General features: G+C 38.6%; 1 protein-coding gene across 3 annotated transcripts in view; it reads right to left on the bottom strand.

Moving 5' to 3' along the window:
- Nucleotides 1–18531, bottom strand: part of CLYBL (citramalyl-CoA lyase) — a 276475-nt gene that overhangs the window by 34278 nt on the left and 223666 nt on the right. For all 3 annotated transcript variants that reach the window (XM_045977929.1, XM_045977930.1, XM_045977928.1), the window contains exons 5-7: nt 16839–16932; nt 15359–15526; nt 10490–10614 (exon numbers count right to left, since the gene is read on the bottom strand). In XM_045977929.1, coding sequence (XP_045833885.1) covers nt 10490–10614; nt 15359–15526; nt 16839–16932 — 387 coding nt within the window. The remainder of the gene's footprint in view (nt 1–10489; nt 10615–15358; nt 15527–16838; nt 16933–18531) is intronic.

The raw sequence follows: 18531 nt of genomic DNA, 5'->3' as shown, positions 1-18531 counted from the left end.
ATATTTATTTCCAAACTGAAAACTGGAGAGGTACAATCTTATTAGGAAGACCCACTGCCAAAAAAAGAGATTCATTTGATAGCACTTTATGATTTTACAAAATATTTCAAAAATATTTTCTCACCTGCAGGAGGCAGGGCACGGAAATTTCTGTTTTATAGATACAAGAACTGAACTTCAGATTTCATTAACCTTTTTAAAGGAACTTATGGGAAGGATAGGACTAGAATCTAAGGTTTATCACCCCAAATCCCACACTATTCTCCCTAATTGGTGTACTCCAAAGTATGACTGGTAACCGTGCTACCTGAGATGGTTACAGAAAAATATTTAAATATAAAATTTTGGGGCACCTGGGGGGCTCAGTGGGTTAAGCGGCTGCCTTCAGCTCAGGTCATGATCCCAGGGTCCTGGGATCGAGCCCTGCATTGGGCTCCCTGCTCCGTGGGGAGCCTGCTTCTCCCTCTCCCACTCCCCGTGCTTGTGTTCCTTCTCTCTCTGTCAAATAAATAAATAAAATCTTTAAAAAAAAAAAAGGCTACCTTGCTGTTAAAAAAAAAAGAGAGAGAGAGAATATTTCTGAAGACGTGGGAAATAGAGAATACATTTTTCTTATTTTAACACTTAGGTTGTAGTGCTAATTTGAGAGATATTTTAATAATATTTTGAATTAAAATTTAATAGCCAATTACTGCTGTGGCCAGAGGATTTCAAATGCTAATGTAGCTCTACATGAATTTCTACAGGTTCAACCGAAGCCGTTTCACATGGCCGGCAATTCACTTTGGGCTGATGTGTCATTACTAGGAGCACTGAAATTCTGACAGATGACGTTCCATGGCCTTTGATGGTAAAGCCTTTTAAATGATTCCTAAGAATGTAATAGTTGGAATATCTGAATGGGGGTTAGTTTGTACCAAACTGGGGAAAGCGGTGACGACTCAGGCCTGTTGAACTGTTTAGGAAGGCTCCACAGCCCCTGCCTCAGAAGGGGTGTGGGGTGTGAGGAATCCTGCAGCCTGGGCAGCCTGTCAGATTTATTTTCCAATTTCTGAAAGGTGAAAGAGCCCGGAGAAGCTCCCTTCTTCTCCTTCCCATCTTTCCCCCTGTAGTTCTCGGACTATAAAGACTCAGAGCACAGAACCATCCATGGGGTATGAAAGGCAGGGCCCTGGTTGGGGTAGTTCCACTGGCCAAGTCAGTAGCAGCCCAAGAGGACACCAAGGATCACCTGTCCAAGCAGCCCCTCTGTGACTTGCCACCCAACAGAAATAGGCAACTCGCTAGGATGGGCATTCTGAGGTCTTCTGTAGCTTGTGGCTGAAACAAAGAGAAAGGGTCTTGCTTCTCTGGGTTCTTCCATTTAAGGCACCTTGATGCAGAGGTTAGGAATATGGGCTCTAGAGGGCTTCCCCATCAAAGGCCACAGAACGTCCTCTATCAGAATTTCAGTGCCCGTATGAATGACACACCAGCCCAAGGTGAACTGTTGACCACGTGGAATGGCTTACCTCCTTGAATCCAAGCTCTGCTTTTTCCTAGTATGGGTGATCCCCAGCAAACAATGTTATACCTCCCTGAACCTCAGTTTCCTCACCTGTAAAATGGGGATGAAAATACCTCCCTTACAGAACTGTTGTGAGAATTAAATAAAAGAATGCATGCAATGGCCTGTCACAGAACAGGCTCCCAGTCCATGGGGAGTTGCAGCTGTGACACTACCCTTGTGTCGCCACCGCTATGACTGTGTTCCCCGACACGGCTCCCATGACCACGACCAGTGCTGACGCCTCTACCTGACTCTGTCGCCACCACCACGACCACTGTTGTTACTGCCAGTGCCGGCGAGGACTGAATTCCACTTGTCACAGAAAGGTGCAGTGAGAAGCACAGAATTTGAATTATAACAAGATTTTGTGATCTCAGAGTAGCTTTAAGGGTTCTGAGGGACATCGACGTCTTCTTCTTTTTAAAAAATATTTAATTTATTTATTTAAGAGTGAGAGTGAGAGCATGTGAATGTACAAGCAGGGGAAGCAGCAGGTAGAGGGAGAAGCAGGCTCCTAGCTGATCAGGGAGCCTGATGTGGGACTCAATCCCAGGACCCTAGGACTATGACCTGAGCTGAAGGTAGATGCTTAACGACTGAGCCACTCAGGCGCCAGGACCATCAACATTCTTGAAGATGCAATGAGTAGAGGCCAACTCATGCCTAAAGCTTCCTGCCCCCTCTAAACTATAAATCATAGATTGAATTGTCCCTTTAAGAAACTAGACTCAGGCGCTATATATAATTTGACACAGCATCAGTATTTGAAGACAAATACGTTTAAAATAATTTAAAAGCTTAGACTATCAGCTGAGGGGATACCAATCAAATGCAGGTGATCTGAACGGAAGCATCACTTACAGTGCAAGAGGGAGTAAAACAGAAAGACAGCGTTTCCAGCACCAAGAGCAGGAGAATGAAGACTATTAGCAAAGACACATGTCCCGATGCACTTATAAAAAGGAGGAAATTCCTTGGGATGTGGAAACTGAGTGAATGTAAAATGACATTCATTAACATTTTGCTTTTTAAAAAGGAAGCATGAAATCATTTAGCTTTAGCTCTGCACAGGAAATAGAAACACTTGTGTTATCCACTGGTAAGATTATTTGGGGACTTCACCAACAACAGTTTTAAGAAGTGGGGGCAGGGAAGAAAAGAAACAGTGGAAGGCTGGCGAGATGAATTTGGCAGGGAAGACGGAGGGGGCTGGACAGTAGGGAGGAGAGCAGAGGTGAATGTTGGGTCAATTATGTTAATATGTGACCCATCCCGAGGTGTCCACTTGCCCAGATGGAGGATGTCAGTGGATCAGAGCCATCCTTACTTTACAAACGGACAGGGGAGACCAAAGATGCCTTTGTTGCGAAAGTTCTCGGAGGCCATGAAATGTAGGCTACAAGTTATCTTTAAAAATATACAGGCAGAGGCGCCTGGGTGGCTCAGTGGGTTAAAGCCTCTGCCTTCGGCTCAGTCATGATCCCAGGGTCCTGGGATCGAGCCCCGCATCGGGCTCTCTGCTCCGCAGGGAGCCTGCTTCCTCCTCTCTCTCTGCCTGCCTCTCTGCCTACTTGTGATTTCTCTGTGTCAAATAAATAAAATATTAAAAAAAAATATATACAGGCAGAATGATGAGAGAGGGACAGACAAGTCTTTATTTTAAACATCCTCTGCTAAGGGAATTTGGAAAAAGTATGCCATGTGGAAAGCTACCTACTGAGGTGAAACAATTGGATTTATAAGCATCTTGCAATTTAAAGGCGTTTCCACATTTGCTAGCACGTTAGATGTACTTAATTTTGCTTTTTTTTAAATAGCTTTCCCGAAGTATAATTTGCATACCATAAAATCTGCCCATTGTTAAGTGTATAATCAGTTGATTTTTAGTAATCAGAGGGAGTTCTGCAGCTATCACCTTCCACTCAGATTTTCTTTAAGCCAGAAATCTTATTTGAAAATATTTTCATTTTTAGCATCGAGTTAAATGTGTAAACATTTTTATTTAATTTCGAGTATTTCATGTCTAATTTAAGCTGGTATTGCCTATGAGAAAAGCACAGAATGTAAGTCATTTTAAAGCAGCTTGCAGCTAAGAGCGATAATGTTAAACGTCTTCTATTTTATATACCATCGGCTTTTTCTTTCTTTAGAGAACACATCTAAATGAACTAACATTAGCTCAAAGTCACCTTAAATTTTAAAAATTTATTAAAATGTAACTGCTGAACAGTGATAAAATAACTGGTGAAACGTTTTTTTCACTTATTCTAGAAGGAAACAAAAGGTCAGTATGATATAAACTGTTAAAAGCAGAGCGAGTAATTTCCTTCTGACACTGTCAGAAATTTAGAAACCAGTTGGCCAAACAGTATTTACTAAATGCATACTGTATACCTATTTCTGTCCAAGATGCTGCGGGGAGGTATGTGATTCAGAAGGAATTCTTTACTCTCTAGGGTAGTGGTGAGAAATTTCCCTACTTTCTTTTCATACAGGCCCACTAATCTAAAATGAAAAAAAAAAAAAAAAAAAAGAATTACAGAAATTCTTGATTTACATTTTTTAATAAAATAAAAATTCCATTTGCCTGCTTTTAATATAAAAAGAATTACAACGTCTTTAATAAGTACAACAAAAAATTCAAAGAATGCTCTGAACTTCTTATAATCGGCTAAAGGAGAGAAGGCAATGGATGGTGGTGGGGTGTGGAGATGACGTGGGGGGAAAGGGAGATCAAGAGGGAACAAGTAAGAACTCATGGAAAGGAAAACGAGGAAGGTACAATTAATAGCCACATAGAGAAACACACCTCCAGACTCGCACATACAAAATGGGAGAAATACTGTACGAAGAAAAAAACCGAGAGAAGATGTCCAAAGAGTAAAACCATCCTTTCATGGCCCTTGTTTGCATCTTGCTATGCAAGGCACTGAAAGCCATGGTGTTTTGCGCAACCACAGGTTCAAGTGAGACACAGGACATTGGGAACCTGTCCTTCGAGTGAGATGAAACAGAGCTAGGGGCTAGATACGGCCTCTTTGCCAAAGGCTCCCAGTTTAGCTCGGAGAAGTTTCCAATCTACGCGGGGAGATCGAACGGATGATGACTAATAAAACAGAGCAGGGTTTGCAGTAATCGGAGCCAAGAAGTCTTTCTGGGGCAGGACAGAATTGAGAAGGAGGGCGCCGTGTGGGGCATAATAGCAGGGAAGTTTGGGAAGGCACGCGAATACTCTGTGCTCTTTCCCTCCTCATCACTTTCTGCTCATGCAAGAAAAAAAAAGTGTATGACTAAGATAAAGGTACTAATCTGAACTAACCAAATTCACATTTTGTTTGTGACTGAACAGTTTTAAGGCTCTATCTAGTTTTGGTCACTAGTGTGGAGTTCACGGAGACCCAAGTGAGACCACATTGATGCTAACTGTTCACATCTTTGTTTACTCACAAAGCTGGCCCTGAATACTGATAGGGATGCTCCCACCACCTTGGCCATGAGTGACCACAGGTAACTTCTAAACCCTTCTTGAGTCTCAGTGTCTTAAGCTGTAAACTGAAAGGATTTAACCAGAAAATTTAACTGAGATTTAACTGAGATTTTATCCCAACTGAAAGAGTTACAATTGAGCAAAAAAAAGGTCCTGAGAATATAAATCAGAATAGAAATACTTGATTAAAATATCCCTAAGATCCTTATAAATTAAGGATGAAGCAAACAGCTTTAGAAAAGATCAGATTTAACCTATATATACAATTTCTTATCCTCTAGTACTGAACCATTTGCCACTAAAACCGTGTGAAATAGGATATACCGGCAGTGGAATTGCATTGCCTTACTTTAAATGTTTAGAAATCTGCAGTTTGTTGCTAATTAGACCAACCCTGACGTCCTCCTCACTGGCACTTCTCAGCTTTGTAATGAATTTGACTTTTTAAAGTCATGGCATACAGTTCTAAAAATATTAAAGGAACAAGGAAATAAAGGGGGAAATGTAATAACCAAGGATCTCAAAAGTAGAGTTGTGCCCCTTCAGTTTTCATTTTCACCAGAAATCACTCGGTTCTGATTTTAGTATTCCTGCTTACAAATAAAGGGGGGGAAAGTCTGTGGGTGGTGGGATGCATGGGTGTGGGAGGGTACATTGCTGTCTATTAGTGGAATCAACCCTTTCAGCCAACAAAGACAACAACCAAATCTTTAGATGGTTTATTTGATCTGCGTGAAAGAGTGGCAGTGGGATTTCTGGCACTTGAATAAGCGGAAACAATATTTTTGGCTAGAGAGATTTCTGAGTTCTCTCAGGGAGCCTTCTAGAAGGCCATCTGGCCCAAACAGTATTTCTTTTGTAAAGCCCTGCATTTGGAAACACAAATGAAAGGTGTATGAGCAGCAATCAGATACCTATGAAAATAATTTGCTTTCAATACTTGGAGGGGTGGTTATTATCCTTTGTAATTCTCTAGATGAAAAGACTTCCATGAGGGAAAAAAGCCCCTCTTTCTTTATTAAGATATAAATTCCCAGTTTATGTTCCAGTAGAGGATTTGCTTATTAATGTAAACTTATTAATTTGTTCTACGGTTTCCTCACGAGTGAAATTAGAACGTTTCAGTGATACTTACAGTTGTTATGTCAAATAGTGACCTTGTTTTTTGACCTTTATAATTGTTAATTGAACCTAGATTTTTTTTTTTTTAAGATTTTATTTATTTATTTGACAGGCAGAGATCACAAGTAGGCAGAGAGGCAGGCAGATAGAGGTGGAAGCAGGCTCCCTGTGAGCAGAGAGCCCGATGTGGGGCTCGATCCCAGGACCCTGGGATCATGACCTGAGCCGAAGGCAGAGGCTTTAACCCACTGAGCCACCCAGGTGCCCCTGAACCTAGATTTTAAAGATGAACATTTCCTGTTCCTTGGTTTTTTAGCTAGCTCGTGAAGCTGTAACAAATGAAAATTGTTGAAAAAGTAAAACGAGATCCAAATGATAATGATATGAGTAAAACTGAAAACGAAGCAAAGCTGTATTTGTAGTCAGATACTGTAAAAAACAGGAATATTCTAGCAAAGTACCTTTAAAATCTATCACATGTAATATACTTTGCTATTCTTTCACATTTTTCTGTTAGAGTCTCCATATAGAAAGAAATGCTAAATTCTTATATTAAAATATCTTAGGATTACTGATCAATCATTTCCTTTAGCTGTCATTTTTGCCAAGAAGAAATGAATACAAAAAGAGAAAAAAATGAGCACTGAGAGTTTATAATGGAGACTTGAAAAAAATATACTGTATCATAATACACGAATGTATATATATTGCATAAATATTTATATGTACTTACATGTAAGTTATAGTTTCCATTGATACATATATATAGTAATATTAACTAAATATTTGCTTGAGATGTTTGCCTTCTAGGTACCCAATTTTCCTACTATACACAATTTCAAGTTGATAAAAAAAGAAAATCCCATTTTTAAGAAGCAATACTAAATTCAGTTCTGAATGGAGAATTCACAAATAGTGGAATCACCACTGTTATGGAAAAGATGACATCAAAAATAAAATTAACCTTTAAGAAGACCTTCTATAGGTTTAAAATAAATCATACGGAAAGTGATTTATCCTGGCTAGAGTTCCTACCAAATAATTTGAAGCTAAAATTATTAATGACATGCAGGTTGTATCTGAAAATATATTTTTCTGGAAGGACTGGAGAAAAAACACAAGTCTGACGAATATTGCAGATACATATCTCACAACTGATGGCAGCTAAATTTGACATATTTTAGTTTATGGGAATTAAGTTGGAGCATAGAGTATTGCAAATGTTTACGATTTTTCCAACAGATTTTTAATAAGAGAAGATGACCTTGAGCCCCTAATGTCAATCGATAGCCTAATTCTTATTAGTGGGGACTGCTCTGCCAGGCAAAATGCTTTTGCCTGTAAATATCTATAGTTTCCTGAAACAAAGCAGTCACAAGTACCATTATCTGCCAAACAGTGACAGATTATATGAGCAGATTATTATTTCTTAATGTAAAGTACTTTTTAGCCTGACATTAGACTAAAGGGCATCAGACTTTACTTCCTAAAAACTTCTAATATAAATGAAACAAAAAAAATTCTGTGACACCAAAGTTCTCCAATAATTCATCTACTTTGTGATCTAAGTATTTCCACAAATTTTGTTATTGGGTAGGAACAGAAAAAAGGTATAATTTATTTTTGATAATAACTACTGTTATTACAATATTGTTAGTTATTATTATTATTATACAACAATACTAATTATGGTCACTATAGAAAACGCAAAGGACCCAGCATTACCTGTGAACTTCAGCTATACCTCTGGTCTTAGAGCGGAATATAATTTAAGATGGGAGCAGAAGGAGAGAAAAGCAAAAATATGTAATTTTGCCTTCTTGGGTCATTTCTACTTAAAAACATTACTTGAATGAAATTCTCATCGGAGGGGAGCAAAGGTCTTTTGGAAATCTGTAACCGTCTCCCTGGGACGTAAACTATCAGTTCACCGTCATTGACTGAGTCATCTGTGCTTTGGACAAAGTATCCGAGGGTGTATGTTTTCATCAGCCATTCACAATTGAAATAAAACAGATTAGATGTTTGTTGGAAGCAATACTTTATACAATTGAGCAACCTATTTATACCAAATCTTTACAAACAGAACGCACATTATTTAAACCCCAAGACCCTTCAAGACCCAGAGTCACCTACCTGCAGACCCAATTTTTGTGACCAGCCAATTTATAGGCAAAGTGAAAGAAACATGCGAACTGGATAAAATAACCATCTGTCCCCACTGGAAGCCCCATTACTTGAATCATTTAAACCTTGCTGGACAAAGCACCAGGAGAATTTGCTGTAGGAAACAAACCTACACCAATGGGGCAGGGAGGAAATGACCTAATGGTGAGTCTCCCTTCTGCTCTAATTTCTGTGGTTCTGTGTTAAGAAAAGCTGTCCTGCCACATTGTGAAAGCTTATGTCCCAACAAGACAGCATTTCTTATTTAAAAAAAAAAAAAAGCAAAGCCAGTTCTGAATTTAACATTTAAGTTGCCATCATCAAAAGGCAAGGACACTTTGGAATAATTTTGTTCAGAAACACTTCTAAAATACAATGGAAAAGTGTTTTTTCCTTCATTCAAGAACTTAAAAAATGCCAGCAAAAGAGTGTGTTTCTACTTTGAATTTTGTTTGCTGGCTACCTGAAATTTACGGTAACCTCTTCCATACTCCTGGCTGCTTACGACGCTGAGTGGGATCCTTTCATGTTATTCAATGTGAAGCCCAGTGTAGGCGGTTAATGGAAGCGGCGCGGTGGCCCAGATTGGAACTCTGCTCAGTCTGCCATTTTGATGGCCCACATTCTGCCTCAGTTTATCATTTCAATAGGAAGTATTTATCGGCTGACATAAGGTACACACGGAGAGGCAGAGAACATTTAGTGTGTGCGCAGGCACAGGTAGGACAGGGGAGTGGATGGCGTTATTTGCATGTATGAATGAAAAAGTATATGGCTCTTTAGGTAAATAATGATGTGCATTCGTGGAGGTGCTGGGTTCTGGAGTCAAGATACAGAAATGGACATTAAAACAATGTCATTTTCAAAACGAATCACCGCAGTGCTTTTCTGACAGCCACTCCTGATTTAAAATGAAAGAATCCTATTTATTCAGAAATTAGTGTAAGTCCAAGTGGGATGTTTCCAATGTCACAGATTTTGCCCTTGGATTTTAAGTGCCAGTTTGTGCAAAGACGAGCCTGTGAGTGTGTGAGGGTGAGCAAGTATGCAAGGTCAGAGCCGAAGGCAGGTATCTGTAATGACGGGGAGGGAGTGACCCACTTTCTACTTTCCCAAGTCCTACGATTTTCAGGTGTTTAGACTGCTGGTGAAAAGTGCAAGTGACACTTCTCCCATTGATGTCACCAGTTCACCACAGAAGCCAGTTTGCACCCCCCCCTCCCCCCCCCCCCCCCGTGAGGGGCTGTTTAACATTTCGAACCTTGGTCATGTTTCAGCATTCTTTCTTCCCCAAGACTGTTTGCATCGCAGGTATTAAAACCTCACTCCTGATGTCGGTAACTAGGCTGAGTTTAGATAGTATCTCTAGGATGGATTAATAAATGCAACTTTCCCCCGTTCTCTTACAAAGAGGCAAACGGTATTACTGCAAATAACCTTTAAGATAATGAACTGACAATGCTGCAACTAGCATAAAATCTTCCTTCAGGCGACACCTAATTTAAGTGTTACTGGCACAAAGTGGAGACAGATTGCGCATCACCACTGCAATATTTACATAGCAGAAACCCACAGAGCAGGAAACGCGAGGCTCAATGATGCACTAAATTAGGAACAACCGTACTCCAGTGTTAATTTGCTCTCCATTCTATCCAAATCTCAGGTCCAGAAATTGGTACAAACACATACACAGCCTCCCACTCTTAAATGATTAAACCGGAGGAGCTTTTTGTTACATTTTTGCCCCCGAATTAAAATAACTTGAAAATTTATTTCCTCTCTCCACAAGAACCATTTGATCAAACTGTGTTTATTTCATTACAACTTGCATTCGCTTTGATCTAAAATTATTTTCATATGAATGCTGCATTGGAGTCTATAGAGAAAAACTAAACAGACTTCTATTTTCTCAAAGATTTGCCAATATAGTTTATGAAAAGAAAAAGCTATAGAGTGACTTGAAGGCCAAGTAGTGAAATACTCAGAAACGTGGAAGGGCAAATTTACCTTAAGTGAATTTCTCCCTGATGAATGCTGTCCTCCCCCGACCTCCCCCCTTACAACGCAATGAGTTTTTGAAACGACTCAAACGATATCTAGTTCATATTTATCCCCCACAGTATTTTAAACACCAGTTTCACCCAAGGCATTAACAAAACATTTACCTTTCCTAATTGTTGATGTTCTTTAAAGGCAGCGATCAGTTCTTCAGCCCACTTAATTTTTTCAGGGGAAGGAGAAAACTGTTCCTGTACCACGGCAATTTGGTTAGGGTGTATCACCTGCTTACCTACAAGAAGATTAATAACACCGGAAACACGAAACAACAAACAGATGTTCAAACAAAATGTCTCAGCCACAAAAGCCTCCTAATGCTTCACAGACTGTATGTAAAATAACTAATTATTGTAGAACTTTTTAAAAAAGAAAGTAACTGCAATCTGGCAGGCTTTTCCAGAATACCACATAAGAAACACAGAAGAATGGGAGTAATTGTGTTTCTGATCCTATAGAAATGGCACCTTAGTGCAGATAATCTCTCATTTTTAGTTACAGGTGGGTTGACTAGGCAGCTCGTTGGCTAATCCTTTGGCTGGAACTTTAAAGGATAATATCTGCAAATTAGAGTAATTATTTTGAGTTAAAGTACAAAAAAATTATATGTTAACTCTTTCAAATTTTACAAGTTGTCTTTTGCTTCTTTTGTCCCATTATCCCACCTGCCACGGTTTCTTTTAGAAGTGGCCTGTTGGTTTTCATAAAGCTTAAAGAAACAGATGTTACAACTATATTAATATCAAATAGTGGCTTATAATCATATAATATATTTAATTTTCTTTCTTTAAGACAAATACAGTGTGTCATTTCTAACCACTAACAGAAAATTGGATTTCAATGAAAAAATTTTACTCAGTACAGTGAAATAGAAGGCAGATTTGAACAGTGGTCTCCAGATTACTCCATTTCAAAATGTTTAAATAAAAAAGTTACTGAAAGTTTCTCTATCCCCAAACATAACCAGGTTTTCCCTTTTTTCTTGTAGAATGAAGACTGAATATTTCCCTCTTATATAGATATTTAGATACACAGAAGAAAGCTTATCTCTGTAGTGAAAAGCTTTCTGCTGCTTTTTGGAGTTTAAGATCCTAAGGAAAAACACTACACAAACAGGACTCACAGGCTTCTGCGAAATCGTGCCGTCATTAAAAGAAACAATTTAACAATCGGGGAAGTGTAAAATTGAATCAGGTCATTAATAAAATACAACATAATTTAATGTTATAATAATGATGAGATTATATTTTATTACATGATAAAATTATGGACATATTTCGTTCTTTAAAAATGAATGTGCACTTAATGATAATTTGCTCTCCTAGATATATTTGTCTATGTATCAATTTGCTTTGCTTCTGAAATAGTTTTTAACATTTAGCCAGTACAAATTATACCCTTGATGTTTTAGAAAAGATCAATTCCTGTTACTGTCATTATTCTACTGAGTAGGAAAAAACCCCCAATATTGTTAAAAAATTTTTTTGAGTATTTCATGCAAAAGAGTTTAAGTGGATAAATATAGCAATATCTTTTTTTACAGTAGCATAATTAGAACACCTTCACCTCGCTGTTACTTGATTCCACTCTGTCAGCATACTAATAAAACATTAAAACCTTATACAAATAAAGATGCTTTAAATTATTTGAGGAATCGTGCTCATTTCGGCAGCACATATACTAAAACTGAGGCATAATTTCAGGGAACAGATAATATCAGTGATGACAAATGAGAACTTTTTTCAATAGTAGGTGCTGCAATTACATTTAAGTCATCTAATAGTTGTTACAATATTATTAATAAAGGATGTCAGTTCTGGTAGTCATTTTGTACTAATTGTTAGACCTGAATTTTATAATTTATGTACATAATTTACATAGATGTGTAAAAAGCCAGATTTCACGGGAACATCTTGGTACAGACACTATGACTTGAGGAGCGAAACATAAACTATCTAGAAATTCTGGGAAAGCACTGATGGCTGCAAGTACCCGTATTTTGGTAGTGACGCTAATTTTAGGATATGTGTTAAGTTTTAGAAATTTATGAAGATCCATGTACGAAGTTTTCTGTGGCTGATTCTTGTATATCCCAACAACAGAATGTCAGACTTTAATGCCCCTGTGGGAGTGAAGCAAATATTTTATACAGAAGGCCTGTTATTGGCAAGTTACTAAGGGTGCAAAATTGGAAGACATTAAAATTTATGACCATGAAATCCTTTTTACAGTACCACTTGATATATCGTGCTTTAAATCAATACCTGTCAAGTCTTTTAGGTGACTGTATGATGGTGTCATTTTTGTCTTCTACAAAAGACTGCAAAAAAGAAGAAAACCTATAGGGCTTCAAATTTATCATCTTTCTTCTCAGCATGCAGTGATGACCAAGTCAGCTGTTGAAGCTTTATTCCAAGATTTAGTTTTGCTTTCTTTTTAGAAAAATAATTCCTAATGTTAATAGTCACTTGTATGGCCAATGCATTGATTTAAAATCAATCCACATGGACTGTGGCCCCGTGAAATAATGACTGTTTGATGCATGGCTAACTTTTAAAAAACTACATTTTTTAATGTAGTAATGTAGTAAATGTAAAAAAATACATTTAAAAAAATGTATTGATTTTTAAAAGTAGAAAAAATCCTTATGCATAGACTGAGTGCTGCTCATCAGTGTTAGGGGTAACACGATACTTTCATTAGATTTTAAAACTTCCAACCACCTGCTTCAGAGTGGGTGCGTATTTCTTCTTCCCTCCTTGCTTTCCTTCCTGCTTGTGCAGAGCCCAAGTTATGGCAATTAAATGACAAATAATTAGGACAAACAGATCGCACTGGGTCTAAAATAATCAAAGCCCTTATTGTTTCAAAATACTACAAATAATCTCGTATCTTATTACCGGACTAATTTCCTTTTACTGGTATGTAGAAATATAATTGGGACAACAAAGACCTTTCTAAAAATTGCAAAATGGTTATGAAGTATAGCTCCCTACTTTACTGACTTGTTCCCTTGAATATATAATGGGCACTGTACCCTCTGTGCCTCCCCATTCTCCCCCTGCTTCCATTTTTTGTGTGTGTGTGATTTAATACTCCCTGTTGTTGAGAAACAATAGTGCCAAGCCCATAAGCTCCTCATGCTGAGTTGGGCACAGTCTAGAAATTTAAATCTGATTTGAAGTAACTTGTCTTCTGCGATTGAATTAGGGACCAATTTAATTCAGCCCTGTTTCTTGGAGAAATTCTCAAACTCTTTTATAAGTTCTGGAGCAAACATTTACCCCAGAGGTAGCTGAGGACACCCAGGTTATACTGAGTGATGGTGATACAGGCCAGCATCAACTCAGTGTTTTCAATTTCTTTTTTTTTTTTTTTTTATTGAATTAGTGCCCACTTCACAGCAACATCTGGCTGCTTGGCAGCCAATGCCACACATTTTAGACCAACAACACTGAGGTCTATTAGATAGATTTCATGGAGTGTTTCTCCAACTTTTCCATTTGGGCTATGCCCTAACTGGTCACTGGAAAGAGGCAGGTGTAACAAGCCATGGGGACAAGGACAACCTCAGGGCCAGGAGAGGACTCTTTCGTTCTTAGTCACTACTAAATGTGGGGAGGATTCATTTATTAATAGTTCAGATGATTAGAAAATATTTCCCTATAAGAGATCACATTTATTTACTCATTTATTTATTAAACAAATTTGGGGGGATCACAGTTTGTTTTAACTCTTCATGTTAAAGACACAAAAACAAATGGTCAGAACTTGATTTAAGTCTAACATAATACTGACATTTCCTAAGTTGTTTAATTTTATTTGGGGGTAAACCACCATCTATTAAGATCATTTAAGGTCATTTTATGAAATATTTCTTTCAGTAATCCCTAACTGGACACATTTCAAAAATATTTACAAAAGGAACAGCAAGGATGTTTGTCTCTTTTCCTTATTATCTGAGTTAATTTCTGATCATGATATTCTTAGAACTTGTAGCAGAAGAATAAATAAGAATAAAAGAGCTTATGGTGTTTCTTATCTATGGTTGCGTGTGTGTGTGTGTGTGTGTGAGTGCTCACAACTATGGATGTGTGTTTGTGTGTAGAATCCTATTGTGGTTTTGAAAAAAATGGATTTCTGTTGCAAAAACACAATTTTCGGTCGCTCCCTGGACTCCTGGGGATCTGAGTGATCCGACACACCAATCAACAGATATCTGCCTGCACTCCAGGACCGGATTGCAGGAAACCCGCTGATCTTAGTGCCAGCCAAAGCCCGTAGGTGTCGCCAGGTGCATGGACACTTACTGGGAGGTTGGGAGAAGAATAAGGAGCTTGAAGTAGCAGAAAAATAAAAAACTAGTTATGAGTAGTAAAAAAAAAAAAAAAAATCAAAGAAGAGATCACAAACGTTTTTTTCAGAAATGAATATTTTGAATGTTTGAGGACACTTTCCTTTTCCCCATCAACCCACCTTCTGACAGCAATTCACCCAAAAACACTTCTCCAATAACTTCATCCCTCCTTGAGGGTCAGCAAAACCAGAATACTTAGGAAGACAGAAAAAAAAAAATGGTAACGGGGCGCCTGGGTGGCTCAGTGGGTTAAAGCCTCTGCCTTCGGCTCAGGTCATGATCCCAGAGTCCTGGGATCGAGCCCCACATCGGCTCTCTGCTCGGCAGGGAGCCTGCTTCCTCCTCTCTCTCTGCCTGCCTCTCTGCCTACTTGTGATCTCTGTCTGTCAAATAAATAAATAAAATCTTAAAAAAAAAAAAGGTAACTAATGTAAAGAGGAAATGAAACGAAGGCTTCATTGTTTGAGTTGCACCGCCAAGGGAAAACATAATTTGTTCAGTAGGTTCTTGCCCTAGATGACATTTCCACATTTCAAAGAGTGGAATAAGTCTATCAGATATGTGGCTCTGGAATGTTTGCTAATTTTGCTACTGCTTTCTAAGATATCATCAAGAATCATACCAGTGAATCCCATCGCGGCTCCTTCCCTTGACTGCCTGAGGAGTCCCTCTCCATCTCGAAAGTCAATGTATACCAGATCTATGGCCTGCAGACCAAAGGCCTTCGCTGTAACGATAATCTTCTGTCGGGCGTACAGAATATCTTGGGTATCTCTACTACTTGTTGCACCTGAAATGGGATGTGGACAGAAAAAGGACACATGAACTCTGGAAACCAAACCCAGCCACCTATTGTAAAAACTCGGTTTGTAAAGACCTGGGAATTGCTCCCCAGCAAACTGATGATTTTAATATAAACAAAGAGGGGGATATGTGGAGGCAGAGTTAAGTCACTTACGTGTCTATTTATCTTGGAAGGCATCTTTCAGTGTCATTATTTGTGTGTGGATTAAGAAAGGCCCCCCCCCCCCCCCCCCCCGCATCTCAGGAGATACAACCACAAATGACTTGATAGGTCACCAATTACTTCTGGTCGATTTTTTCCTTCTAGCCATTGCTTGGAAAGTATCAGTCCGAAGACGGCACCACAAAAGGTGGCCAAGCAGCTGGGCAAGGAAATGGTTAACTTCTCTCGCAGAGCCCAGAAATTCGCGGGCTGTGGTTGCCATGCCCTGCCATAACTAAGGTTCTGAGCCAAAGAGCACAGCTTCAGGGTTGGGATGAAGAAATTGGGGAAACGGAAGGGCACTCATTTTGAAAGAGGCAGAAAGTGTCCACTGAACTGTCGGAAACACAAAAGTCTCTTGGAAAGACTGGTATTAAAATAAGCTCCTTTTCTTTCCCCCTAGGGGCGGGTATGTGTGGGGTGTCACTGTTTGTATTTGGACCGTGACACTGCTCTGGGGGAGCTCCAGGCTTCGGGCCACTGGCACTGTGCTTCTGCAAATGCTCTGTGGACTTGGCCTCTTTTCTAGGTGTGCCCAGAGTCACTAGTAAGACCAGAGGCAGAATGCCCAAGGGATGGGGAAGATTAGTGGAAACAAACATATTATCTCAATAAATATTTAGTAAGAGTTCTGACATGTATTTTAAGAGGAATTTAAGATCTGTTTAAAATAATATTTGGATACTACATTTAACATAGAAAATGGTTCATTAAAATGTAAAATTGCCTTAAATTTGTGTTTGAAGCCTAGATAGCCCTCAGACTGCTATGAAAACAAAATATTTAAGCAATGGAGAGGTTGTTCACATATTATACTCACTATGAACAAAGTAGATCTCACGTATTCCCCAACACATCTGAGGCTGCGACAGGCTTTTTATTATTTTATAAACGAAGAGAAGTAATAATACAGTGTTCTAGAAGCAGGACAGCTCCAAGGTGCCCTAAATTATCAGAGTATTGCCCATTCAGCAGAAGAACCATTGTCATGGTTGGCAAATATATATTGTCATGTAAATGTCCATCATGGAGGGGCAAAGAAAAAATACACACACACACACACACACACTGAAAAAGAGAGAAATGTGTTTGATACCTATGCTGGCCCGAAAGTCTTCTCCTCCAAAAACGACTGCATCTAGGAAAAGACCCACTTGAGGTCCGGTCTTCAGTGCTTCTTCACACACGGCCTGTAAAAGAGCAGAACAGAACCAAATCTCACAGAAATGCAGTTTAGAGAGAAGCAGCATGGTGTATTTCAGTAGCAGAAAGATACAACTCTTAACACAGTTTGGCTGAAAGCAAACTAGCAGCCCTAAAAATGCAGCCTAAATTCACCCGTTTTGAAAGGCTTTTAATATTGTCCAAGATAAGTATGTTGTAGAGATTTGCTCTGCTTCGTGGATTACGTTAATACAGTTACAAATATATATTAATACAGTTACAGTGTTCGAATCACAGTTCATCTGATTTCTACAGAAACTTTGAATTAACTCATTTTGATCATACTGTAAATTATTTCTCTTTTTTCCAAAATTTGTTTTTGTTTTAAGAGACTCTCAAACAATAAACATAGAACCCCAGGAGAGAAGGAAAGAATTTTTAAACCAAATTAACTGGATTATTTGCATTAGGATCAGGATTTCCTAGTAAACGGTCTCAGGATTAAAGACAGACAATACAAAAATCTACAACTCCAGAGGGGCAAATAAAAATGCAACAAGTCATTCAAGATGTATTCATTAGCAACTTTTATATTTCTATGTGAAAATATTTCTATGTGTTTTATAACATCTTGTCCTACATGTTAGGTAACTGAATCGTCGGTAACCGATACCAAGGTGGAGATTTAGCATGCTAATGTATGTGGGTGGGGAAGACCTGAAAATCGGGAGAGGACACTGTTGATTAATTTCAGGGGTTGTAAGTGCTCCTAAGTATAATATGGAATAATGTGGTGCTGTGGAGTTTAGAATTCAATCGTTGTCTGAATCTAGTCACATCTAAGGGATATGCTTTGATTATATCTCAGAATTGTGGGGCAGGCTGGAAGCATTTGTGGTCAGTGGCGTAAATGTGCTGATCATGAGGCTTGAAGCAGCTCCCCGAACATATGCACTCTGCCCCTCCTGCATGGTCCAGTAGGTCTCAAAGTTTCCTCTCGGAGCACTAACTCACATATTATCTCTCTGGGCAGTTTCAACTATCTCTTTTCTTTGTTTTTAGGGATTTCTTCCCTCCTGCCCTCTGAGACAGGGTGCTGCAATGATGTTCTGGAGTCAGGTGAAATGTGATACATATTTTGGAAAACAGCTTAAATGATCAGTGATAAAGGGGAAAAAACAAGCTAGCCATGAAATCGTTAAGGCAAATAAATGGTTGAATGCAGCCATACACTGCTGGCAAACACTTGGTTCAGCTAATCTTCCTGAATGCACGTCAGGAAATACTGCACGTTCTAATGTGGGAAACTGAAATAATATATTACAAATTCCTGGTGTACACCAACCTACAAATAGCAGTGTTACATACTAGACATTATGGATAATGTTGCCACAAAGAGGCCAGAAAATTTCCCAATGAAAGTCAATTGTTACAAAAGAATAACTGAAAGTCAATTCATAAGGGAAAACAAAAGAAATTTTCATGTACATTTCATCTATAAATATAATAATTCAAAGCATATGTTTATTTCACTAAAATAGGAATTTCACTAAAATAGGAATATATAAATATTTCACTTAAATATTTAGGATTGGGAAGTTTTTCCTTGCCACTAAGCTAGTTTC

This window comes from Meles meles, chromosome 14, assembly GCF_922984935.1.
Source record: "Meles meles chromosome 14, mMelMel3.1 paternal haplotype, whole genome shotgun sequence".
NCBI classification, from domain to species: Eukaryota; Metazoa; Chordata; class Mammalia; order Carnivora; family Mustelidae; genus Meles; species Meles meles.
Note: the sequence above shows the minus strand (reverse complement) of the source record. Positions and strands in the feature narration are given on the sequence as shown.